The sequence below is a fragment of the Gobio gobio genome, assembly GCF_949357685.1.
Source record: "Gobio gobio genome assembly, chromosome: 5".
Classification (NCBI taxonomy): domain Eukaryota; kingdom Metazoa; phylum Chordata; class Actinopteri; order Cypriniformes; family Gobionidae; genus Gobio; species Gobio gobio.
In genome coordinates this window covers 27,082,599-27,107,645 of record NC_137101.1, presented here as the reverse complement: position 1 = coordinate 27,107,645, position 25,047 = coordinate 27,082,599, and the positions used below count along the sequence as shown (strand labels likewise).

General features: G+C 36.7%; 1 protein-coding gene across 2 annotated transcripts; it reads left to right on the top strand.

The window, feature by feature from the left end:
- The first annotated feature begins 1,832 nt into the window (after nt 1-1,832).
- On the top strand, nt 1,833-24,652 carry slco1d1 (solute carrier organic anion transporter family, member 1D1). Of its 2 annotated transcripts, none has more exons than XM_079817430.1 (15): nt 1,833-2,115; nt 3,885-3,941; nt 6,100-6,241; nt 7,469-7,601; nt 7,756-7,880; nt 8,914-9,060; nt 9,317-9,415; nt 10,627-10,887; nt 11,001-11,165; nt 12,192-12,387; nt 13,919-14,084; nt 21,771-21,955; nt 22,231-22,295; nt 22,384-22,501; nt 23,838-24,652. In XM_079817430.1, exons 2-15 carry the CDS (start codon nt 3,891-3,893, stop codon nt 24,055-24,057), a joined length of 2,073 nt encoding a protein of 690 aa, XP_079673556.1. In that variant the 5' UTR covers nt 1,833-2,115; nt 3,885-3,890; the 3' UTR covers nt 24,058-24,652. The 2 variants fall into 2 exon arrangements, with proteins under 2 accessions (XP_079673556.1, XP_079673557.1); XM_079817431.1 differs by having other exon boundaries at nt 2,058-2,115; nt 3,680-3,941.
- Nucleotides 24,653-25,047: the final 395 nt, after the last annotated feature.

Here is a 25,047-nt window from a genome sequence, read left to right as displayed (position 1 = left end):
CAAACCTTTAAAGATACAGATAGAGTTGATTGCATTCCGAGGCACAGTCACAATGTAAATGCATCTGACTAAAGATGACTGAAAATACACATAACCTTTCAGTTCTCTCAAATTGTTCAGTTGTATTGGCAATTCAACGTTCGAGATGACTTTGGGAAATTAGTGAATGCAACTAGAGAAAGATAACTGCAGAAGTGGAGGAAATTAGAGAAAAGTCTATTAAGATTTTTACAATTAAGTTAAGTCATTAAGTAAAGTTACCCAAAAAGTGTTTGTTAGAACGACGATGGCTTTCTTCTTCCACTAGGGTTTTTGGCGTCAAGGACAGTTAAAGAATGCGACACACATCTCCCGGAAATCCTGTAGAATTCATACTAATCAGATGACGACTTCGAAACTCCTGAAGTGTTTGCAATTTTGAGTTCCATATGCACCAAACGTTCAGCCGACGGTCCGTGGGCATGACGTCTTAGGCTGAGACTAGCGTTGAACTGTGGCATAAAAAGATTTGTGCAAATATATAACACTTTAACGCCTTGAATTCGGCACATTTCATAAATAAAATTTAACCACGGTGGCTCAGATGCCGGGAGTCTATGGAGACTCTTATGTTTGTTGTGACATCCAATAGACACATCCAACAGTAATTTTTTAATGTTTTGTATCTCCAGATGAGTAAACAGAAATGGCGGGCTGCTGCGGCTCACTCAATGCGGTATCTATGCCAATAGGACAGACTGTCACCAGTCATGGGTGGGGCTTCCCCTCTCTTAATTCTGGAATCTGGAACCTCTCATTTAAAGAGATTGTTTATGATTTATGAGGATTATAAAAAGGAGTGGGTTAATTTTTACCATTATAGGCTGGTTGTTTACACACACTGTGGACACACATTCGAACACTTTATAAAAGTGCATTCTGCATAATATGTCCCCTTTATTTAATGACCGCAGCAGCTACTGTATGGACTATAAAAGAACCACAATAAAAAAATAAAAAAGATCCAAAGTTTCAAAGAGCATCTTGTGTGCTTCGGTAGAAGCAAGAAAATCTGACAATTTTCACATTTTATAAGTAAAACTGCTGTTATTTTGACGGTTAAAATTCTGTCATGAAACTCTAGATCACGCAGTCTGATGGGTCCTTATCTCAATCTGCTTGCAATTACATCATTCTCTATGGGGCACAGTTGATGCCAATGAGCTCACTGCTCAACCTCAAATACTTAGCATTTGCTGTAGCAGTTGCAGCGTGCTTTCAGAAACCCTCCACGTTCCCCAGCTCCACCTGTATAGATATGCTATGGGTAATTCATGTACACTCTATTGTACAGCAGCAGCATGTGTTACTTGCTCATAGCAGCGTGCCGTGTATATATTGGCAATAGCAAGTCTTGTACTTGCTCTGCAGCATCAGCCATAACAGCAGTGTAGCAGATTCCGCCAAGACCAAACAAATCAACATTGTCATATCCATTACCATGTCAAACACTCAGAGAGTTGTCATGACAGAAATTAATTAAATTTGTATATGTTTGTTTAACTTATTTATAGTTCTAATGAACAAAAATCCTATTAATAATTATAACAACAACAACAATGTTGTTATAACATTAACTTTATCATAATAATCAATATACTACTTGTATTATTATTATTATTATTATTATTATTATTATTATTATTATTATTCATATAATTACTATTAATAAATATTGATTTTGATGGACTTCTGGACTTCTTGGTATTCTTACCAAACATATTTTGCATTGGAGTGAAGGGTCATTTGACAGTACAGGCATTAGAGTGAAAGCCTTCACTGTTCAATAAACCACACAAACTACTTCCAGTGACAGTGACTTTGACCGCAGCGTCCCGTCTTTGTGTGTCTAAAGCATTTTGAGACAGCGTAGCTCTGCTCTGCCCACTGAAACTCTGAGAAACCCCAGCCCCCCTCACTGTAGAGAAGTGATCTGTTGACAGGATCAGCAAATGGACATGACTGCTTGGTTACTGATTAGATGAAATGTTATAACATTGGGTGATAAGACCTTACCTGTGAGCAAAGTGTCAGAGTCCTCTACCCATCCACTGAGGGACACAGGCAACCGCACAGGTACATATGATCTCTGCATCTCTTACTGTCTTTACTGAAAGTCTGACCGGTTTCTTGTTGTTTAAAAATAATATATACTGTTTGCAGAGCTGATTTATCGACAACACTTTACAATAAGGTATTACTTTAGTTGCCATGAACTAAGAATGAAAACTAGGCTACTGCAACATTTAATAATCTTAGTTAATGTTAATTTCAACATTTGCTAATATATTGAAATCAAAAGTAATATTTGTTAACATTAGTTAATGCACTGGGAACTAACATGAACAAACAATGAATGACTGTATATTTATTAGCTAACATTATAGCAAAGATTATAAATACTGTAACAAATTTCTCATTGTTTGTTCATGTTAGTTAATACAATTAATAAAATACAAATAATGTTAACAATTGAGACATCATTGTAAAGTGCCATCGATTTATCTGTATTAATTATTAGATTAGATTAGATTAGATTCAACTTTATTGTCATTACACAAGTACAAGTACAAGGCAACGAAATGCAGTTTAGGTCTAACCAGAAGTGCAATAGCAGCAAGTGCAGGATATTAGCAGGCAGGATATTACTATGACCAATTATGCATGTTGTTATGTTATACTATACATACTGTATGACCAGGGCTGTTTGCCACACACACACACACACACACACACACACACACACACACACACACGCACACACACACACACACATACACACATATATATAATCTGTGAATATTGTTAAATGTCAACACAAACTTGTTATACTATTAGGGTTCTAAATGGCAATCTACCATTGAACAGCTTATTATATGATTTTCATGAAATATATATACACATAAATAAAGGGTTTAACAATTATGAGACATAACAGCAAAGAATTAAAAGGTATGCAAAGAATAACACCATTGGGTAACATTTTATTTTACATTTTTCATTGTTACATGTGTTACATGTACTTACCATAGTAATAACAGTAAATTATGCAAAATTACATGCAACTAACCCTCAACCAATCCTAATCCTACCCTAACACTATAGTAAGTACATGTTGTTAGATAATATTACACAGTACTTTAATATTTCATTACACTGTAACAATGACACCTTAAAATGAAGTGTAACCCACCATTGTTTTTTGCATGCAAACTATTCTTGTTTGTATGAATATTCTTGGTCCCCTTACACCTTTCAGTTGAAATATACCTTCATTATTGTTGATATTTGCCTAAATGTACATCAGTGTGATTTAGTGGAAATTACAGAAATATAATCTTTGCTCAAAAGTTTAGAGGATAAAATTGGTGAATGTTCAGTACAATGCTATAAACTGATAATGTATTAGACTTTTGACTCAAAATCTTATGGTAATTTGGATTTGCAACCACTTGTGACAACTAGTCATCCTACGTAAACACTTACTTTCTTTTGCTAGTACCATCAAACAAGTATTTTTTTTTTAATTCCTCGCATCACGTTTCATTGTCTTCAGCATCAAACCAACATCAACAAAGTTTGTCCTGCTGTCCATGATTCTTGAAAACTTTGATTTTTTCAAACACCCTTCCTCTTGCAGGAAATGTGGTGCAAATTCTGAATCCACTCTCAGCTCCACCCTCAGGGGTCTTTCCCCTCAGATGATGTTTTCTTACTCCCGGGAACAATGGACCCTGGAAAAAATGCTTTTTGCACGACAATAACATGATGCTGGACATAATGATCCTGGTGTTAACACACTCTGCACTGTTCTGTCATCTTTCATTTGTATCGTTTGTTTCCAGGGCATCATGAGCATGGAACAGAAGGTGGCACGAGAGCCATGCTGCTCCAAATTAAAGGTAATTTTTGCTTATCTTCTTCTGCTTTGTAATTTCCTGATTACATTGACCCTTTATGATCAAAGACATGGAACTGATAACAGCTCATTTAATCCCGTCACGTAATTTCTATTGACTTTCTCTTTAAGCTCATCTTCTGAGATTTTGCATAGTGACCCCAAAAATAAATTTAGACACTTTAGTCACACACAGATGTGTACATTTCATTGCATTAGAAATAAAATATTCAGCCAAATGAAATTTATTTAAAATAAAAATAGCATTAGCACATTTTTCGAGCAAATCATTACAAAAACAAAACAAACAATTTAACTATACAATTACATATTAAACTATCAAATTGCATATATATTATATATATATATTGACAGAAAGTAGTTGGACACGTTCTGGTTTCTGGAAAACTTCATGTTCATAGTTGACATGATGTGCATGGATCATGTTCATAGTTAATAACCTGTGGTTATTCTGCTAAAGGAAATGACATATAACGTTAAAAAAGGTGTATAAAAGGTGTCATTGTTACAGTAAAATTACATATTTAAGTACTGAGTAATAGTAATGAACAACATGTACTTACTATAGGGTTAGGGTTTGGTTGAGGGTTAGTTGCATGTAGTTATGCTTAATTTACTGTAATTACTATGGTAAGCACATGTAACATAAGTAACAAGGACACTGTAAAATAAAGTGTTACCCATTATTTACCAGTGACCTTTTTACAAATGTTACATGTATTATTATAGTAATAACTATAAAAATGATGTATACTTGCATGCAACCCCCCCCCCCCCCCCCCTTAAAAAAACTAAAACCAAAACCATGCCCTAATCCTAAGTACATATAGTTAATTAATTAAATGTATAATTACACTGTAACAAGGATACCTTAAAATAAAGAAAAAAGTCAGAAAGTCAGAAAATCATGCAGGTTTGTAAAGACATCAGGGTGAGTAAATTATAAATTTTTGGTGAATATTGTGTCCCTTTCACGAGTTCACACTTACATCAAATTAAATAGAGTAAAGATTATGCGTATTTGGCGTGCTCTCCGGGGGAGGGCTCCGAGCTCTGAATTTTTGCCCGAACCCAGAGTATCCCCCCCGATAGAGGTAGTCTAGAACTACACTGCATTTGTATTATGGATTGTTGATGTCTAGAGTTTATTAAATCAAAGTGAGGAGATGGGGTGGTGGAGGGATGCTAAGAAACTGTCAACGAAAGGAAGATAAGTCAGCTGTATATATACCCACCTCCTATCGTTGATTAAATTGATTAGCTTAATATGCTCCCATGTGTTTAATTAGGTTTAATTATCTGAACATGCTCCTCTTGTGTTTAATTAGGTTTAATTATCTGCACATGCTCTTCCCGAAAATTGTTAATAAAACATCACTTCATGGAACCCCAAACTTCAAAAAGTTTTCTCAAACTGTGCGTGGGAAACTTTCCATTCCCAAGAAATACTCTACTAAGAAATGTACTGGTCTTATCGTTCAGAAGAAATTGGTTCCTCTAAGGTCAATGTTTGGGGGAGAGTCAGAGTTTTAGTGGCAGTTGATGATTAGTTTACTTCTTTTAGGTTAAACTAATCAATAGCATGGCTTCTGACCCAAACTACAGCATACACTTTTTAATGGTTAACTCGTGTAACATGAACATACACTGTGCAAAAATGTTTTTGTAGGCTAGGCTTCTAGTCATCAAAATATAAGTTAAACGCCTGTGTACTCTCAATATGTGATGTGTCACTGCCATGTCAATATGTCAATACAATGAATGCACACATATGACATGACCTATCTGTTCCAAAATGCCACTGTGTGAAGGTCAATATCAAAGTTATTATTTTTAATGGGCAAGCTGTGAGAAATTGTCATTGGATCCTCAAAACTGTCTACAAAACATACTATCATGGTATCATAATTAAGTTATGATACAGCTAAACAGTTAAAACTAGCATACTGGTCAGGTTAGTTTTAGAGGGCACAATTTATTAAAAAAAAGTTATTCTGTATCTGTTGTGGCAATCTCATTCATATGTTTTTATGTTTTCTGAATGTCTGCCCAAAAGACATTCAGGTTTAGGGGTGTGGCTACAGGGGTAGGGTTTCATTCTTTTGTTTTCTAAAAAATCGTATCTTTTTTTTCTTTTTCAGATGTTTTTGGCTGCCATGTGCTTTGTGTTCTTTGCCAAAGCGTTTCAGGGCAGCTACATGAAGAGCTCCATCACACAGATTGAGAGACGCTTTGACATTCCTAGCTCGCTGATTGGATTCATTGATGGAAGTTTTGAAATTGGTGAGAATCAAAATTACATATGTTGGGCCTAAATGTAGCAGAATGCTATAAATAAATACGTACCAACACACGCTCATGTTAATTCATAACTATTTTGGTGAACTGTAACGGGTGTAACGGTACACAGAAGTCATGGTTCGGCACGCACCTCGGTTTTTGGTTCAGGGTTCGATACAAGTTTGGTACATTTACTGTATATTCGCCCCTCCCTCCAATTTCCGAAAAAAATTAAGGAATTGTTTATTTGTTACTCTTATTGATAGATTGACAAATGCTGTGAGTTAAAATGCAATAACTGTTTTCAAACTTATTAGTTTGATTAACGTGTTGTGCGTAGCCTACAATGTCATTTTCTTCGCGTGTGAGAGTTCATTAACATGCAGTGAAAATGGCGGATGAACAAAGTTAAAGAAGTCATGGAAAGATGAGCGAGAAGGAGAAAACGAACCTACTTCACCTTTCCACAAGGAGACAGCGATTGAAGCGGCAATGCGATAGAACCACTGCTTTTAAACTCTGTAACAGCCTATACATTTCATTAAATGGACAACAAGCAGTTTGAAATGGATTTCAAGCTGTGTGGACATTGTTTATTCCAAACTATGTGTGAAGAACATCTTACCACCTTTCCCTGGCTTATAGGAAAGCCACTACAGTGTGGATCGTGGATCTGTATTCGTCGTCCAAGTGTTTGCACAGAACCGTGACATCCGTACAGTGACGGATTGGGATGAATACATGTACACCCCTAGTATAATATGTATGAATTCATTCAAACGTTTTCTTACTCCCCATAGGTTCAGGTGTGGGGGTTAGGGGTGGACCTTCATGTTTATGTTTTTCTAAAAATCGTACACTTCCATACAAATCACAACGTACAAATTCATACGAAATCACCACACCACCAAATAGTTATATTTTCTCATGAGATCGGGTTGCGTATACTGTACTTTGACCTCAAAAGAAATTTGGACACTTAAGTGGCAATTAAAAAAATATGAATGTCATTGTAGACACCACGTGTTCTCAAGTTGTAGTGAATTTCTTAATGAAAATATCTAATACAGTAACATAAAAAAAATATATAAATAAGTCTCCAAATACTTTTTAGGGAGATTGTATTTTCAGGTGCCACACTGTTTCAAATGTCTTTGCAATACATTTTTCTCTTGGGAAATCTAAAATTAATAGGGATTTTAATACGATACCAATTGTTGTTCTTTTCAGGTAATCTGTTTGTAATAGCTTTTGTGAGTTATTTTGGCGCTAAACTTCATAGACCACGACTGATTGGAGCTGGATGTTTACTTATGGCCATAGGATCCTTCATAACTGCGGCACCACATTTATTCCAAGGACTGTAAGTTTACGTGCATAAACACATTTTAACATTTGACAATGCAGGGTTTTTAGAAATGCAGATCAACTACTCTGTAACCCACTTCAGTTCAGCAAGTGCACAGTGCTGGATTCAAGTAAATAGTATGTGTCAAATGTGTGTTTGTTTTCCACAGGTACAAATACGAGACAACAATTTCACATTTTTCTGGCTCCAATGGGACAGAGAGTATTCTACCATGCTTAACCAATGGGAGTCTTGCACAAGATAATACAATTCACACAATGGAAACTCAAGCAGGTAAGTTGTTCGACCTTGACCTTGGGACAGACCTGGGATAAGATATTAAACCACAGGCATACTACAATTGTAAAAGAATAAAGGCGCTTTTTGATTTTTTGGTTATGAATTCATTTTTGAAAGTGTATAACTCAGGCCATGTGTGCTCTAGCACCCTAGAGATTGTTTTGGCTGGTTCCACTAGACGGCAGCAAATGCTGGATTTTTTTTGTTGTCTGTATCATGTTGTATGCAATATTTATTCAAATGGATCTGAAGGAATATTACTTTTTTATGTAATTTCTGCCTACTCAAATCTCTCCAATATACAAGTCTCCCCATATACAGTGGTACAAATACAATATCCCAGTGTCACAAAATATTTTTTTTTCCAGTGTTTGCTGACATATGCTGGAAACAGCCAACACTGTCTGCAGGGTGCTAGAGCACACAGGGCCTGAGATATATACGTTCAAAAATGAATTTGTAACCAAAAAAACAAAAAAGGAAAAATCGCCTCTTTTTTGGGGTTTATATATCTCCAAATCCAGGCAGAAATGGTCCCAGAGTAATTTAGTGTAAATAAGTTACTTTGTGTAAAATAAATGCCAAAGTGATTAAAATTTAAAGTATATACTTGATGCTGTCATTCCTTACCAGGGTCCTTGGAGTTTAGGAGGTTAAATAAATATGAGCCAAACATATACAGATTCAGCCTTATATTGGCATCCACATTCATATGAAAGAGCGGTTATTCTGAGAAGATACCAGACTTTGGCTGGGAAAGTGGAGCTGTAAATTCAGTTTTCATGTTTGGCTTGTAATATGATTGTACGACCAACAACCCCCTGCAATATTGACCTGTCACTCTAGATTGTTTATCTAGCTTTGTATTTCTGACCTCGGAACTTTTGGAGGCCTAATATGTTGGAGTTGATATTTTTATGTAATTGATACTTTTGAAATCTCCCAAATAGACTTTGATCTTTCATTGAGATGCATTGAGGCGTGTTAACAGTGTAGTTGTTCATTTGTGGTGTCTTTGTTCCATTAGAGTGTGAGAGAGCAGCCAGTTCCTCCATGTGGCTCTATGTCTTTCTTGGGAACATGCTTCGTGGTGTGGGGGAGACACCCGTCATGCCTCTTGGGTTGTCTTACCTGGATGACTTTTCGAGGCAGGAAAACACTGCTTTTTACCTGGGTATGATTAATTGTATGATTGTTACAAAGCAATCCAATAAGATTTCACTCAATTACACAAAACTTTTCAAGACAATTGTTCCTGATTTTAATAGTGTACTGTATTTATTGATAGTTAATATATGTACCTCTGTGACCATTTACAGGATAAATGAAATATGACAGGCTACAACATCACCCTCCTGCTCTTTTTCTGATTAAGACAATGTCGGTGTGAATAAGCATTTTTGTACTGATTGTTGTCTTGTTTTCTTCAGCTCTCATACAGACTGTGGGAATAATGGGGCCCATGTTTGGATTCATGTTAGGATCTTTCTGTGCCAAGCTCTATGTTGACATCGGAGCAGTGGACTTGGGTAACTGTTCTTTCAAACCGAAAAAAAAGCAAATGCTGGTATAGATATAGACCAATATAGATTGGTACTGAAAAGGGCTTTTTGCCCTAAACTGATCTTACGTATGATTATATCTAGGCCAAATTGGTGATGTAAGAACTTTTCATGGTTATAAGATATGGGAAGAAAATAAATAAAACACACATCAATATTTTATACAGTAAATTAAATGTTTAGTCAATAAAAATATTAAAATAAATGTTTTTTTAAAAATATTTTTTTGATAAACAATATAACCAATACTATAAATTGTTTGTCTGTTTTATTTTAATAAAAGCAAACTAAACCAAACTACAATTTTACAATCTGCAAGCAAAATTGTGCATGAAAGTGTAATAATATAATATAATATAATATAATATAATATAATATAATATAATATAATATAATATAATATAATATAATATAATATAATATAATATAATATAATATAATATAATAAATATAATATAATATAATATAATATAATATAATATAATATACCCCATTGGCAATTTTTACTTTGTACAGTCCAGATATAGTCTATGTTGGTTTAAGTAAATCAAGTTATTTTAGTAAATGTACTGTACCTGGCTTTACTAGTGTTTTATTTAGGAAAACCAAAAATAGAAATCAGGAAAATGATTTATGGCACTGCAAAAATCTAAATCGACCAAAACTGACATGATGATAATATTTTACTAATTTCTAGAAAAAAATACCCTGCAATCTTTCTTAAAGGCGTTTTATACATACAAACTAGCATTTTTACGTTCTGTTTTACTGTGTCATAGTTCCGTGTTGCATGCAAATAATGTTAAAAGTAGATGTTTGTCCTTTAGTCTAATCGATTGGTCAGGTCACTTCTGCGAAGTCGGTTCAAAAGGTTAACTTTAAAAAGCACTCTGTTTGCCCAAGAGGATTCCAGATCATAACCATGCATGCAGTAATACACATTGATACCTGAAGTCAGTGTGCTTATACTATGTGATGTTAATGAATGACGACTTTATGATATGCATATATGTAACACATTCACAGTGTGGTATGAGTAAAATTCAACTAGTCTTCTATATAATTACTGACTGGCTGACCCAGTTAGTTACCCTCTGACATAAAGGGTCTTCGGTAATACCCTTTGCTAAGATTTCAAACTCTTTTGAATAAAATGTCCCTGTCTGTTTTTTCTGAAGATACCATCACCATCAACCACAAAGACTCGCGTTGGGTTGGTGCCTGGTGGATGGGCTTTTTGATAACTGGTGGAGTGATGTTACTGGCTGGAATTCCCTTTTGGTTTCTGCCCAAGTCTCTTCCTAAGCAGGGTGAGACTGAAACTGAGAAAAAATTAAATGTTCTCGAAGGCGAGCAGGACCGTTTCATTCCTGACAACAACAAACACAATACTCTTCCCAACAAACCTGCTCCAGTTTCCATGGCAGCTCTGGCTAAAGGTGTGCATTTCATTATATATCTTTATTACTTTAGGTACTAGTAATATATATATAGTGGTTGAGACATTGAGCATACATGACCCTTGTGTAAAGCTTCCTCTTGATATTTTTAGATTTCCTGCCATCACTGAAGAAACTCTTCAGCAACCAGATTTACCTGCTCCTCATGTTCACTGCTTTTGTGCAAGTCAATGGTTTCATAGGAATGATCACATTCAAACCAAAGTTCATGGAGCAAACGTATGGTCAATCAGCATCAAGAGCCATATTTTTGATAGGTGAGTTTACATTTATTGTACATTAACTAACTTTGTTTTGGCCTGTTTAACATAATTTTCCGTATAAAAACACAATGAGGCCAATTCTGTCCCTTATTTATATGTATAAAAAAATAACTCAAAACTAGCTTATGCCGACACATCAACAAAAATCCACAAACTTTTGTGTGTGTTGTTTTTGTGTATTTATTATTTGCATGTCCCTAGTCTTGAGTTTCTAAATGTCCCCTGCTATATAAGCAAACCATTTTTTTGTGTTCAGTTTGAATATGTTATCCTTACTGCTAGTGTAATCCAAAACAATGACAAAATTCGCATTTAGAAGATATTAACATTCAAAACGTACAGTCTCATGACAGAGACACAATAGAACAGAGCTGATCATATGCGCGAGTCGGCACAAGGCTATCAGAAAACATATCAGACCCCTTTGAATTTTGCATTCTGCAATATGAGATTAGGAGGAAACTTTATATATATATACATATATATATATATATATGTGTGTGTGTGTGTGTGTGTGACCCTGGACCATAAAACTAGTCATAAGTCGCACAGGTATATTTGTGGCAAAAGCCAACAATACATTGTATGGGTCAAAATGATAGATTTTTGAATTTTATGCCAAAAATCATTAGGATATTAAGTAAAGAACATGTTCCATGAAGATATTTAGAACATTTCCGTAAATATCAAAAATGTATTATTAGTAGTAATATGCTTTGCTAAGGACTTCATGTAGACAACTTTAAAGGCAATTTTCTCAATAGTTCGATTTTTGGCACCCTCAGGTTCCAGATTTTCAAATATCAAATATTTTCCTATCCTAACAAACCATACATAAATGGAAAGCTTATTTATTCAACTTTCAGATTATGTATACATCTCAATTTAAAAAAAAATGACCCTTATGACTGGTTTTGTGGTCCAGGGTCACATATATATATATCACTAAACTGTGTTATGGCTTTGAAGACTTAATTGAAATGCATGTATAACATGTACAACAATCGTTTGTCTTTCCAGGCATTATGAATCTACCAGCTGTGGCCTTAGGAATTGTCACTGGAGGGTTTATAATGAAGAAGTTTAAACTGAATGTTCTCGGGGCTGCCAAGATCTGCATAGGTTCCTCTATTCTGGCTTTCTCTTCGCTGCTCATTCAGTATTTCCTGCAGTGCGACAACTCACAAGTGGCTGGACTTACAGTGTCATACCAAGGGTAAACACTACAGAAATAGTAGGTTACAATGGGGCTAAAGGCTCCATGGGGTAAAAAGCTCCTTTGACTTTATTTTCCTCTAAACCACTTGGCACAAAAACTTGCCTCAGCACTTTCCAAAACATCCACTTTTCAAGATGCCCATGGAAATTTGTCTGATTTTTGATGCGATTGCGGGCAGCAACGCAAAGTTGATTCTGCACTGATTATTTTATGTTTTTATGTGTAATGTGTAGATTTAAGTAGCAAATGAGAATCGCTAAAACTATTTAATATATTTTGAGACATAGGTTCTCTTAAGGATTTTCCGTTTTTTCAAGGTAATAGCGCATCGCTGTATCAAGTCGAAAAAGCCTAATAACACATGAGGACAAGGGAATCACATGACAATGAAACACATGGCAGGATCACATGACAAACAGGAACACAGGACAAAACCAGGAACAGGACAAGGAGCATAATTACAAACATTAAACAAGAACATGAAACAGAACCAACACACTACATTACAGTATCAATACTGTGTGCCTTTTACCCCATGCTGGTGAGCCTTTTACCCCGTGTGTGGGGTAAAAGGCCCCACTCGCCACCCCATACATTTTAAAAAAAATAAAAAAATAAACCACTTTTATGGTTTATGTTCACAAAAAATCTGTTGCTCCATAAATGTTCAATACAAACATATAAACATATTTCTGTCATGACACTCTAGATGCTGCAGGCTGATGGCTCTAACACAAGCTGATGATAATTACAGTGTTAACAACTTTGCACAAGCTGATTGGTCCATGTTGCACCTGCAGCCAATGAGCTTGTTGCTCAACACATTTAAATGTCACATGCACTGTAGCAGTTTGCAGCACACTTCAGAGTTCCTCTAAAACCCTCCAGCTCCACCTGTATAGAGCTGCTATGGGTTATCGATATATGCTCTTTGTCCAGTTGCACTATGTCTTACTTGCATCAGCGTATAGGCAAATGTATTGGCAGTAGCAAGTTTATGTACTTGTTCTGACCAAAATACCAAATACATTAACATTGACATATCCATTAACATGCTAACAATCTTCAGAGAGTTGTCATGATAGAAATATTTTTTTCTGCAATCGTATACAATGGGAATAAAGAAAAGCACATGTTCTTAAGGTGTGCCTTTAGCCCCATTGTACCCTACTACAGTTCATTGGGTTGGTTATCATCTTTTACAGTGGCAGCTTTGAGTGATCAATGGAATTAATGAATGGCATCTTTTAACCTTTATATCCTATTTAGGTCTCAGATACCCTAATTTGTTATGCGTAAAAAAAACCTGTATAAATTTTGACATAGACTTTGCTGACATTTCTGTTATATTTGTCTCTGACCAGATCTAAAGTTTAAATAAGATTAAGAAAATAAGTGTTTTTTTTAGACATTTAAATGGGCTTTGTTGATTTTGAACAATGATTCTTTTTTTTTGTAATCCGTGAAACATGCCTTCATTTTTAAATTGAATTTGAAGTTGTTTAATTATTCTGTGTATTTTTAACAGGGCTCCAGAGGTTTCCTACCAGAAGAATATGCTCATCTCTCAGTGTAATGTTGGCTGCTCCTGCTCCCTCAAGCACTGGGATCCGATATGCGCCAGCAATGGAGTGACCTATGCCTCCCCCTGCCTCGCTGGCTGCCAAACATCCACTGGGGTTCGCAAGGAGATGGTAAGCTATTTCCACTTTTCCAGATATCTATTTTTATACCATTTTGTGTGTTCATGTTTTTCTATCCCGGTGGGGACTTCAACCTGAATGCACACTGACTCATGGTTACTTGTGTCACCGCAGGGACCTAAATTGAGGTCCCCATGAGGAAACAAGCTTATAAATCATACAGAATGAGTTTTCTGTGATGGGTAGGTTTAGTGTAAGGGGATAGAATATACAGTTTGTTCTGAATAAAAAAGTAAAAGGACAAAGCACAAAGATAGTGAACTAGCCATGTGTGTGTGTGTGTGTGTGTGTGGGGGTAATTGTGATAGTATACATCATCTGTAATATGACATATTTGAGTAGACAAACCATAAGATGACATGAAACTGCTTTTTCTTTTTAGACTAAAAAGTTCAAAAGTATAAAACCACTTGTAAAACTGCCTCTATTTTGCAAATGTAATCAAAATTGTAATGTTTTAGTATTAACCCGCTGGTGTTGTTCGGTCATTGTAGAACTTTTTTTTTTTTTTGAATTTGTAAAATTCGCTACTTCATGTGTATATATATATATATATATATATATATATATATATATATATATATATATATATATATATATATATATATATATATATATATATATATATATATATATATATATATATACTGTATATACACCGATCAGGCATAACATTATGACATTATTCACAGGTGAAGTTAATAACATTGATTATCTCTTCACCACGGCACCTGTTAGTGGATGGGATATATTAGGCAGCAAGTGACCATTTTGTCCTCAACATTGATGTGTTAGAAGCAGGACAAATGGGCAAACATAAGGATTTACGCAAGTTTAACAAGTGCCAAATTGTGATGGCTAGACGACTGGGTCAGAGCATCACCAAAACTGCAGCTCTTGTGGGGTGTTCCCGCTCTGCAGTGGTCAGTATCTATCAAAAGTGGTTCAAGGAAAGAACAGTGGTGAACTGGTGACAGGTTCATGGGCGGCCAAGGCTCATTGATGCATGTGTGGAGCGAAGGCTGGCCTGTGTGGTCCGATCTAAACACACAAGCTACTGTAGCTCAAATTGTTCAAGAAGATAATGCTGGTTCTGATAGAAAGGTGTCAGTTTGTTGCATATGGGTCTGCATAGCCGCAGACCAGTCAGGGTGCCCATGCTGAGCCCTGTCCACCACCGAAAGAGCCAACAGTGGGCAAGTGAGCAATGGAAGAAGGTGGCATGGTCTGATGAATCATGTTCAAGTGAGCCGAAGATGCGCCGGGCAGTTTAGGGCTTGCATACCGCTGAGGTCCGAATCCACGCCCAGACAGACAGGAGGCCCTGTCCCGTTTCGAGGATCGGAGACAGGGCCAGAAGTCCAGTGACCGCCTCTCGTGTGCCTCCTCCTCCCAGGAGTAAGTCGCAGAAAAGGTGGAACTCCAGGGCCCGTATTCATAAAGAATCTTAATGCAAAGAGTAGCTCCCAGTGACAAAATTCTAAGAAAATTCTTAGAAATGTGGGCGTTTACTCTTAAAATTAACTAAAATATCCTAGTAAAGGAAAAAGTAATTCAGAAAGCATCTTAACCCTTAAAAGAGGTCTTAAGGTCAAATTTGTTAGGAGCACGGACAAGGACTTTTAAGAGTCTTAAGAGTTTCTTTAGCAGCGGAGAAAATGGCAGAAAGACGAAGAGGGAGAAGAAATGTGTTGCAGACAATGGATGACAGTGACTTAATAAGAAGCTATAGATTGTGCAGCAGTGTTGGGAATAACGGCGTTATGGATAAACGGCGTTACTAACGGAATTACTTTTTTCAGTAACGAGTAATCAAACGAATTACTGTTTCTTCCGTTACAACGCCGTTAGCGTTACTGAGAAAAAAAATGCGGCGTTACTATAATTGAGCTCACTGAAGCAGATTTCATCCGAATAGGCTCTCTGTCAGTCGGACCTGCAACGTGCGTGTTTGTGTGCGTGTGCGCGTGCGCCAGCCATGCGTGTTGGGGGGTGGGTTGTGTTGTTACACATAACTGATGATGATTGGTGGGTGGGAGACAAGGTTGAGGTTGATAGGTTGAGTTCACACACACACACACACACACACCTATGACGCACACGCATATGCACAGTCAGCAATGGCAGTCCAACGACTTCAAAGGTAGTTTTCGCAAACTGGAAGTATAAGCGCTACTTTTCCCTCGTTGAGGTGAAAGGTAAGAATGTTTATGTAATGTGCAGCTTATGCCCAGGAAGAAAGAGTCTCTCCCCGTCGGTGGCAAGTAATTCTAATCTAATGAAGCCTCACATCATCACAGCCACAACATTAGTGGCTAAAAACCCAGGTGATAACGTGAGCTCCACTACCAGAGGAGTAGTAAAAAAGTACTGATACTATTTACAGATTATATTTACACTATAGTAGTGATACTACTGATAATATTTACAATAATATATTGAATTTGATAGGTGTCTCTCACATTGTCCCACAGCAACATTACAATAGTGTACATTTAATGTACAATGTTTTATAATAGCAATGTATTCTATTTAGTGTCCTATTCATTCATTTAACATATTTCAAATTGGGGGCATCCAAGTTATTTGACATATTTGAACATTTGAAAAAAAAAAAAAAAGTAACACAGTAGTTACTTTCTCTGGTAATTAGTTACTTTTATAATGACGTAACTCAGTTACTAACTAAGTTACTATTTGTAAGAAGTAACTAGTAACTATAACTAATAAAATAACTAAAATGTGGAACCCGTTTGATGGCCTGCCTTTGGGCTTGGTAGTGAGTGCACCCTTTCAGGCGAGCCGCAGGGATGGGCTTGGTAGGTCCTAATTTTAGAGTAGACCTCAGTTGCCTGTAGGAAAGCTGTGGGGGGATGTTAGGTAGGGTAAGGATTTAACAATAGGGCCCTGAAGTTCCCATTGTGTGTTGGCTTGAACTATATTGTTGGTCCCCCTTAGTGTGTTGGCTTCGCTTTTTCTAAATTCACTGGTGGGGTCATTGCTCATTTGAGCTTCAAACTGTTTAGTTCTGTGTTGAGTGAGTTGGCTTCCTCCCAGTCTGGGAGTCAGTGTATTGAGTTCGCCGCTCTGTCAAGCTCTAGTTACAAGTGGTGGCCTTTGGTGGGGCACGTTTTTAGCCACCTCATGGTAGAGTAGCAGGTCTCCTCCCGTTTAGAGAGTCAGTGTATTGAGACTAGCACTTGTGAACTTCAGATAGATCAGATGTTGGTGTTGGCCCTCCGGGGTGAGGTTTCCATTCCCCAAGGGCTTAACAGAAGACTGTCAATTCTGTCTAAATTGAGAGCCCCAACTGGTAGGCCTACACCCAGTAGCATGTCTCAGGGTCATGCTGACAGTACTCATAAAATCAGGGTCACTGTTAGAGTACTCAGCTATAGCTCTGTAGTAACGAGGTATGTAGGTTCAGGGAAGAAGGAGGCGGGAACCGGCGAACTCTCAACATACTTTTAATAAAATAAATGAACACAAAATGAAAGTAAAAGCGGCAGCCCCTCACGGACGACTGCCGCGCACATACATAAACAAAACGTAAACAAAATACAAATCATAGTCCAAGCCTTGTCCTCTCTCGTCCTTCACTGGAGTCGCTCGTCCTTTTATGTCTCCATGCTCCCTCATGAGAGGACTTGAGACCAGTGTGCCTCGCAGGTGACGTTCATTCTCAATCACGCACACCGATCTCGCTCGCTCCTCCCATGTCTCTCGCTCGTCCACCTTGCCACAAGCTCTAAGTTAATCTACCCTGCACTATTGTGGCTCAGGTTGAGTGGAACAATTAAAACAGTTCTTGAGTATGCTCCCTTAGAGCCCAAGCATCTTCTGGAGTAGCAAGCCCTGGTTGGGCCTCCTCAAGAGCCCAGTGGCGTAAGACTGTACTTCTCTTGCTTAAAGGGTAAAGCCTTGTACTCCCCTCATCTCAGAGGGTTGTCTCCAGAGTGCTTAGCTCCCTAAGTCTAGTCGAGACGGTTGAAAGACTCTCACAAGGCTTCCCTGTCAGATCAGCCCTTAGGCTGGAAGTACTTCCCTCAAGAGGGGTCCATATTAGAGTGCCCAGCTTCCATGGCAAAAACAAGTGCCATCGAAGCAGAGAAACTCCTCTCAATTGCAAGGGTTGGAAAGCGCTATCCTGAGTCCTGGCCTCCAGGATGCCCATCTCTACGGTCCTGTGTGAGTGGTTACCGCCAGTTTGCAGTCCCTTTCATAGGATGCCTCTACTAGAGGTGAATGTTTAGAGGCTCTTTTTTAAAGAACAGACAGGCAGGCCAGACCAGGTCGCAGGAGCAGACCAGGTCGGCCTCCCTGGTGGTATTCCCGGTTGACTATGTTCCCCTGAGAAGTGACTGGCTTGGGCTACTGTCGGTTCCCTGGCCATATTCCCTTAACCCCCTGCGATCGACTCGGTTTTTTTCTTATCAGTGCCAAAGAGACTCAAATAACTCTGTAATTTTTTTATCATTCAGGCAAGTGTTATACATCATTATAATCTGTTAAGTTTCTATTTTTGTGTGTACAGTCACAATAAAAACAAATTGTTGTGCTTTTTATAAAATAAAGACAACAAACATGATGTGCGATCTGCAGCCTCTCTGTAAATGAGGTCAAATCTGATTGTCTTCAGAAAATTACCTGTAGCTTAGTGAAAACTTATCACACAAACATGAGACATATATCTAAAGAAACATTAAAATGTCAGGTTTTAAATAATGCAAATCAAATCGAACACAAATATTCTGTGCTTATGTAATCTGTTTGAAAACAGAGAGTTGTCAGTCGTTTGTGAGCCACTTCATTATCCGGTAATGTGCCACACCCACGGAGCGCGTGTTCTTTGAGATTCATATACCATGCATAAATGACCACACATCAACCCAAACAAACACTTCAAGTGAAACGCCACACTTCAGCTACATCGTTTTGAGACACGTTGATTCTCCTCATTTAAAGCTGTTCATGTTCTGTTCAGAGCAATGGATTCAGCAGCTGATTGTGGTAGGCTAAGTTTATTCTGTTAAGCATCTGTGAATATTAAACGCAAAAACCTGCGCCGAGGACGCACTGAAGCTTTCTTTGTTTAAATTAGCTCAAAATTACTGTCAGATGTAAGTAATTACCTTGACAAACTATACATTATTAAAGCGATCTAAGACTCAAGCTTCCATTTTTTTACCTCTGTTTTATGCTCAAAGTCTTATAGTGACCGTAATTTGTTAATATGTGTCAGGAGTTATGAATATGAAAATCGGCATGAGCGTCAGCTGCTCTCATTCATAAAAAACTCCTCTATGCTTGTCATGAAGACTCACAACAAAACAACATCCCTCTGGGCTTTTAGTTAAAAAGTGTGCAGATGAGGAGAAATATTGATGGATTATCATATGTCTGTGTCAAATTTCTATACAGAGAAGTATTATTTATTCAATCTTTCCTCAAAACGTGCAGATGTAATCATTATGAGCGCTGGATTCTCTGATGTGTTGTGTTTTCAGTTCATACTGGCAGCCAGAGGGACATGTAGTCCATATATGGCATAGACGAAGAAGATATATACCATGTGACATTCTCCCTGACATAAACAAAGCTTCCTGAGATCGCTATAACATGCAGATAGACACGTTTGAAGACACTAAACACACAATCGCGACAATATATGGTTTATCTGTGTTCTTTATACCATGTTGGGTGCATTCATAATATAGTATATTTATAATGCAATGCTATTCGACATAGCTATTATCATTATGCAGAATATTGTAAAATGCTATATTTTCTGTCAAATTTTTTGATCCGAAGCCAAATAAGGTTATTTAAAACATTTGACTTGTGATATAAAGTAAGTTTGGAGTAAAAACATGGTTTTAATCTAATAAATTGTTGTGTTTTAATAAATTGTTTTAATAAATCATAAATTATGGTTTAAAGGTGAACTATGTAGGATTTTTGCAGTAAAACATCCAGAAATCACTAGGCCAGTGTTATATATTTTGTTCAGTTGAGTACTTAGAATATCCCAAATGTTTTCAACTATTTGTAAATCGTGAGAAAATTGCTATTTTAACCAAGGGGCCGGGACGTGTGAGCTATGCGTTTGAGGGAGTCGCCTGTCGATTGCGTCATATCTGCGTCACCCTCGGTCTCCGGTTTTATTCAGTGAAACACTTTACTCTCACTGCATTGTGAACAAGTGTCATAGCAGCCGCCGAGCGAACGTCATAACTTCCTTTTCAACACACTCAGATATATCTAATACGATAAACAGAGCTGCGTTACCTCACACTCAGCACTGGAGAAGAGGAAGTGCCGCCGGCAACTGTGTCATTATAAAAGTCCCGCTGGTGACTATGCCATAATAACAGTCCCGCTCTTCAATCGCTCCTGCGGCCTTGCTCAGCTCCACAACACTCGGTCCTGCTCTGCTTCACTACAGTAATGTTAATAATCGCATCCATGAACATGATTTCTGCCCGAGTCCTATCCTGACTGTTTTACACCGGCTGTGAGGTGAAGACCACATGTCCCGAGATTCTGCGCTCAAACGTGGCGTCATCAAACTACGCCTTTGTTTTGAACAGGCGACCTCTAGTGGACGGAAAAGTTACATAGTGTAGCTTTAATAAATCATAAATTGTTGTGGCAGATAATTAAGCTTGTTTTAAGCAAAAACTAATTTCATTTAAATTTTTTCCTCCAGAAAATGTTACTTATCTAGCAAATGAATCTTGATTTAAGAATTTTAAATATTTGGACTGGAAACAAGAAAAAATACTAAATGAGAAAAGCATTTTTTTGCAGTGTAGTCAAATCTTTTGATCATTTAAAATATAATAGGCCTTTGTTGACTGCATTCTAAATTAACTACAAAAATATATATTTCCTTTGTTTTGTTGCACTCTCAGTCACATACCTGAAGCTCATTCATTATGCAGCTCACTATGCAGGTCATGATGCGTTCTTTTGTTATCTCAGGTGTGATATCCAGCATTATTCATTAATTCAAAATTAAAAATAGGGCACAATGTACTGTATAAATATGAAGGAATTTTCCGTATTGTTTTGTTCCGTATTGTTTTACCTGTATTTTGAATTACACATTGCATTAGTTTGTGTTTTAAGGGTTAATGGAAACTTCCGTAAAATTACTGGATAATGTACTGGCAGAAAATTACCAGTACATTTTCCATTTTAATTTTTTACAGTGTGTATATCGTTCCCAGTAGCGTCATTGTGTGTCTCTGGGAACAGAGGTTACATACCTGATATTCTCTGAAAATACACATAAAAAAAATTTGAACAAAATTTTACAAAAATATATTACATTGATTTTACTGAAAATAAAACAAAAACAGGTTTTCTGTCACTTTTGACTGCGAGCAACAAATATGTCCCCCATTTGGCAGTTAAATTCAATATGGCATGGACTAGTCTATGTTAACCTGATGATTCATGTTATGCCAGCATGATATGAGAATGTTCCAAAGAGCATGTTGCGTGTTTCAGTTGAAGAATCTGACCTTTTGTACAAAACATGGTTTGCTTACAAATGATTAGTGTCCCAGAATTGTGTTAAATATTTGTTTAAACTAAATGTCTTAATTGTTGTTTATTGCTTTGAAAAAATTCCCAGATGCAGTGGCTAACATAATTTCATTATTTTCAAAGGTATTCCACAACTGCACCTGTATTGGAGAGTCGTCTCTTCCCTATGCAAATATGTCAGCAGTGCTGGGCCAGTGCCCTCGAAAGAATGATTGTAACTACATGTTTAAGTTCTACATGGGGGTGTCAGTCATCGGTGCCTTTCTCTCGGCTTGTGGGGCCACACCAGGCTATGTTATTCTGCTCAGGTAATTAATGTTTTCAAAAGTGTAACAACACGCACATTTGAGAGACTTGAATGTGTTTGAGGAAAACTGTACAATGCAATATGTGGGTCCTTCTTGGTATCTTTTCATCCTCATTAAAGGGCACAAAGACACAAAAATAAGTTTATCTATCTATCCATCCATCCATCCATTCAATCTAGAGAATCTTCGTTTAAGAATTTTTAGGACCTTTCTGAATGAGAAAAAAAAAGTTTTGGTTTAAAAATTAATAAATGTCATGATTGATCTTTTCTTAGATCCATAAGACCAGACCTGAAGTCTTTGGCTCTTGGTATGCATACTTTGGTTGTTCGGACATTGGGTAAGAGGATTTCTTTTGTAATTCTTTAAGCAAGATTATAAAACAGCAGAAAAAATGTATCTTCAGCTGATCTGAGAAACTTTTGTAGGTGGCATTCCCCCTCCAATTTATTTTGGAGCCTTGATTGACAGGACTTGTCTGAAATGGGGCACAAAACAATGTGGTGGAAGAGGAGCGTGTCGTATCTACGAAACAGGCGCTTTCAGGTTAGTACTGTAAACTTACACTGGCACTTTCATAAATTGAACAGATCAAAATTAAACCAAATCTTCCTTTAAGGTGAATGTAAAAATGTTTGCACCACTATCATCTTGCAACAAAACTGTAAATATAATTATTCTTGCTATTACACTTCTAAAAATACTTCCATTATCATTGGTCAGACAAAAAGATAACTTCACCCAAAACTCACAGCTATTGGCAAAAACTATTTCAGACTAGCACTGCAAATAATGACATGATCAATAAGTTATGACATTGTATTTTTTAATTGCTTTAACTGATCAAATTATGTAAAAAAAAAAAAAAAAAAAAAAGATACATTATACAAGATTCAACTCATTTTTTTAAATCAGTTTAATGTAATTTAAGTTGAAAAGACTTAAACGTCCAAGGTGATTGAACTTAAAAATGAAAGGCATTTTTTACTTTATTTTTTTTTACAGTGTAGATTGTTCAGAAAGCCTAAAACTATACGGTGAAAGCAGTATAACATTGGAAAAAATTAATTACATTACATTTCATTTGACAAAAATCTTTCATGTCAAGTATGAAATACTTGCAGCACAGTAAGAACAGTGGAGCAGTACAACTTCTTATCACTTTGAAAAAGACCTATGATCCTTCTGAAAACATGACAACTTTCCATGAATGTGAGCCATCAATTACAGTACAATTAATGACAAGCTTTATCATTTTTATTGGTGTTTGAAGGTAAATGACAAAGGTTATCTGAAGTCTGTTTCAGGTTTATGATAGTGTTTTCAGTACCACCATCTTGACAGTTTGCAGTAATACAATATTAATGTGATAGTGATATATATAATCTATATATAAAGTCTATATATAAAGTTTTGAATAATTACAGACTACTGAATATACACATGGTATATATCTTCTTCGTCTATGCCATATATGGACTACATGTCCCTCTGGCTGCCAGTATTTGTTCACACTTTCCCATGTGCCAATGATATGATTAGTGAAATGATGTTAGCTTGTCATTTTGTGCCAGGGGTTTTGTGATAAAGTTTGTGTTTTTGGCCTTTGAAGCTTTTTGCAATTATTTAAAATGCATTTGATCAATCTGCACAATAATCTAGAAACAATGTATATCAACACCTTGAATTAGCAAACAAAAGTTTATGTCACTTCCAATACTTTTGGCCACGGTTATATGCAGCCTTGGTTAGCATCAGACTTCAAAAACATAAAAAATGAAATAAAATAAAAAACATACTTATTCAAAACTTTTAAACAGTAGAGTACACAAATGCTATTTTCTAACTACAGATTCTGGTTTCTCTTTTTTTTGTCCTACAGAAATTCTTTCTTGGGTCTTATTTATGGCCTGTATGCCTCATCCTACTTGTTGTGGGGGATCCTGTACAATAGACTGTCTCGTCGCGAAAAGAAGCTTGCACTTAAGGATCAGTTAAAAGCTCCAGAACAGGATGGCAGTGGGGTTTCAAATGGAAATGTGAATGTGCCTTCAGCTATTGTAAAATACAATGAAAATCCAGACCAGGAGACTACTATCTGAAGAGACTACTATCTGAAGTTCCAGAACTTCTGCAAAGTCAAATGTGTGTATTGCACCAAAGTAACAGAGTGTTAGTGAAGTTATAACTCCCACTTGTACATTTATTGATAATAGTAGTATATACTGTTTGTGAACTCACCTACAGACTTTCTACATTAGGTTAAACTTTCAGTCATTTCCTGGATATAATACATTTATTTGTATTATTACAGAACAACATTCAAGCAGTATCCAATCCAACAAATATAAGCTAGAAAATAATATATTATACTCAAAGAAAACATGCCTATGTATGAATAATGTGGTTCCTCAGATCAGAACATTGTTACATAGAATCACTGTCAGGTCATTGTGAGCTTACTGTTTCTTAGGAGCTTCTTGTCATGTCATTATGATATACATTTGGGTCACATATATCATCATACTTTGTCATTTTATATATATATTGCACTGTTTTGTAAAATTTCTGGATGGAATTAAATTTTACGTATGCAGCTGTAAATAATGGAATAATGTATGTCATGTACTGTACATGGAACATTTTATCCATTTGCAACATTGCTTATGAAATTAAAATTCTTTCTTTATAAGTGTCACAATGGGGTTGTTAAACACATATGATGATGAGAATGAAGATTAAATGGCAGTCTTCAATAATCAGAACAGGGTAAATCCAAACACGAGCGAGCGGGTAACTCAACCTTAGCACATACGAGACCCAACAGTGAAACTCAAAACAGGACTTAAGTAGTGCTGATAATGAGAAGACTGATTAGTGCACAGTGAATCAATGAGGGTGAGATGTAGTGACTGAGGGTGGAGGCGGATCCTGAGGGAGGGCAGAGCTGGCTGAATACAAAGGGGTGGAGGGCCGGAGAGCAGTGGCATGGCGATGTCTGACCCAGGTGGAGCCGATGGTCTGAGGAAGCACGGTGATGCTGAATGGCAGATAGTCAACACTGGAGTCCATGTAGGAAGGAGCGCAGGAGC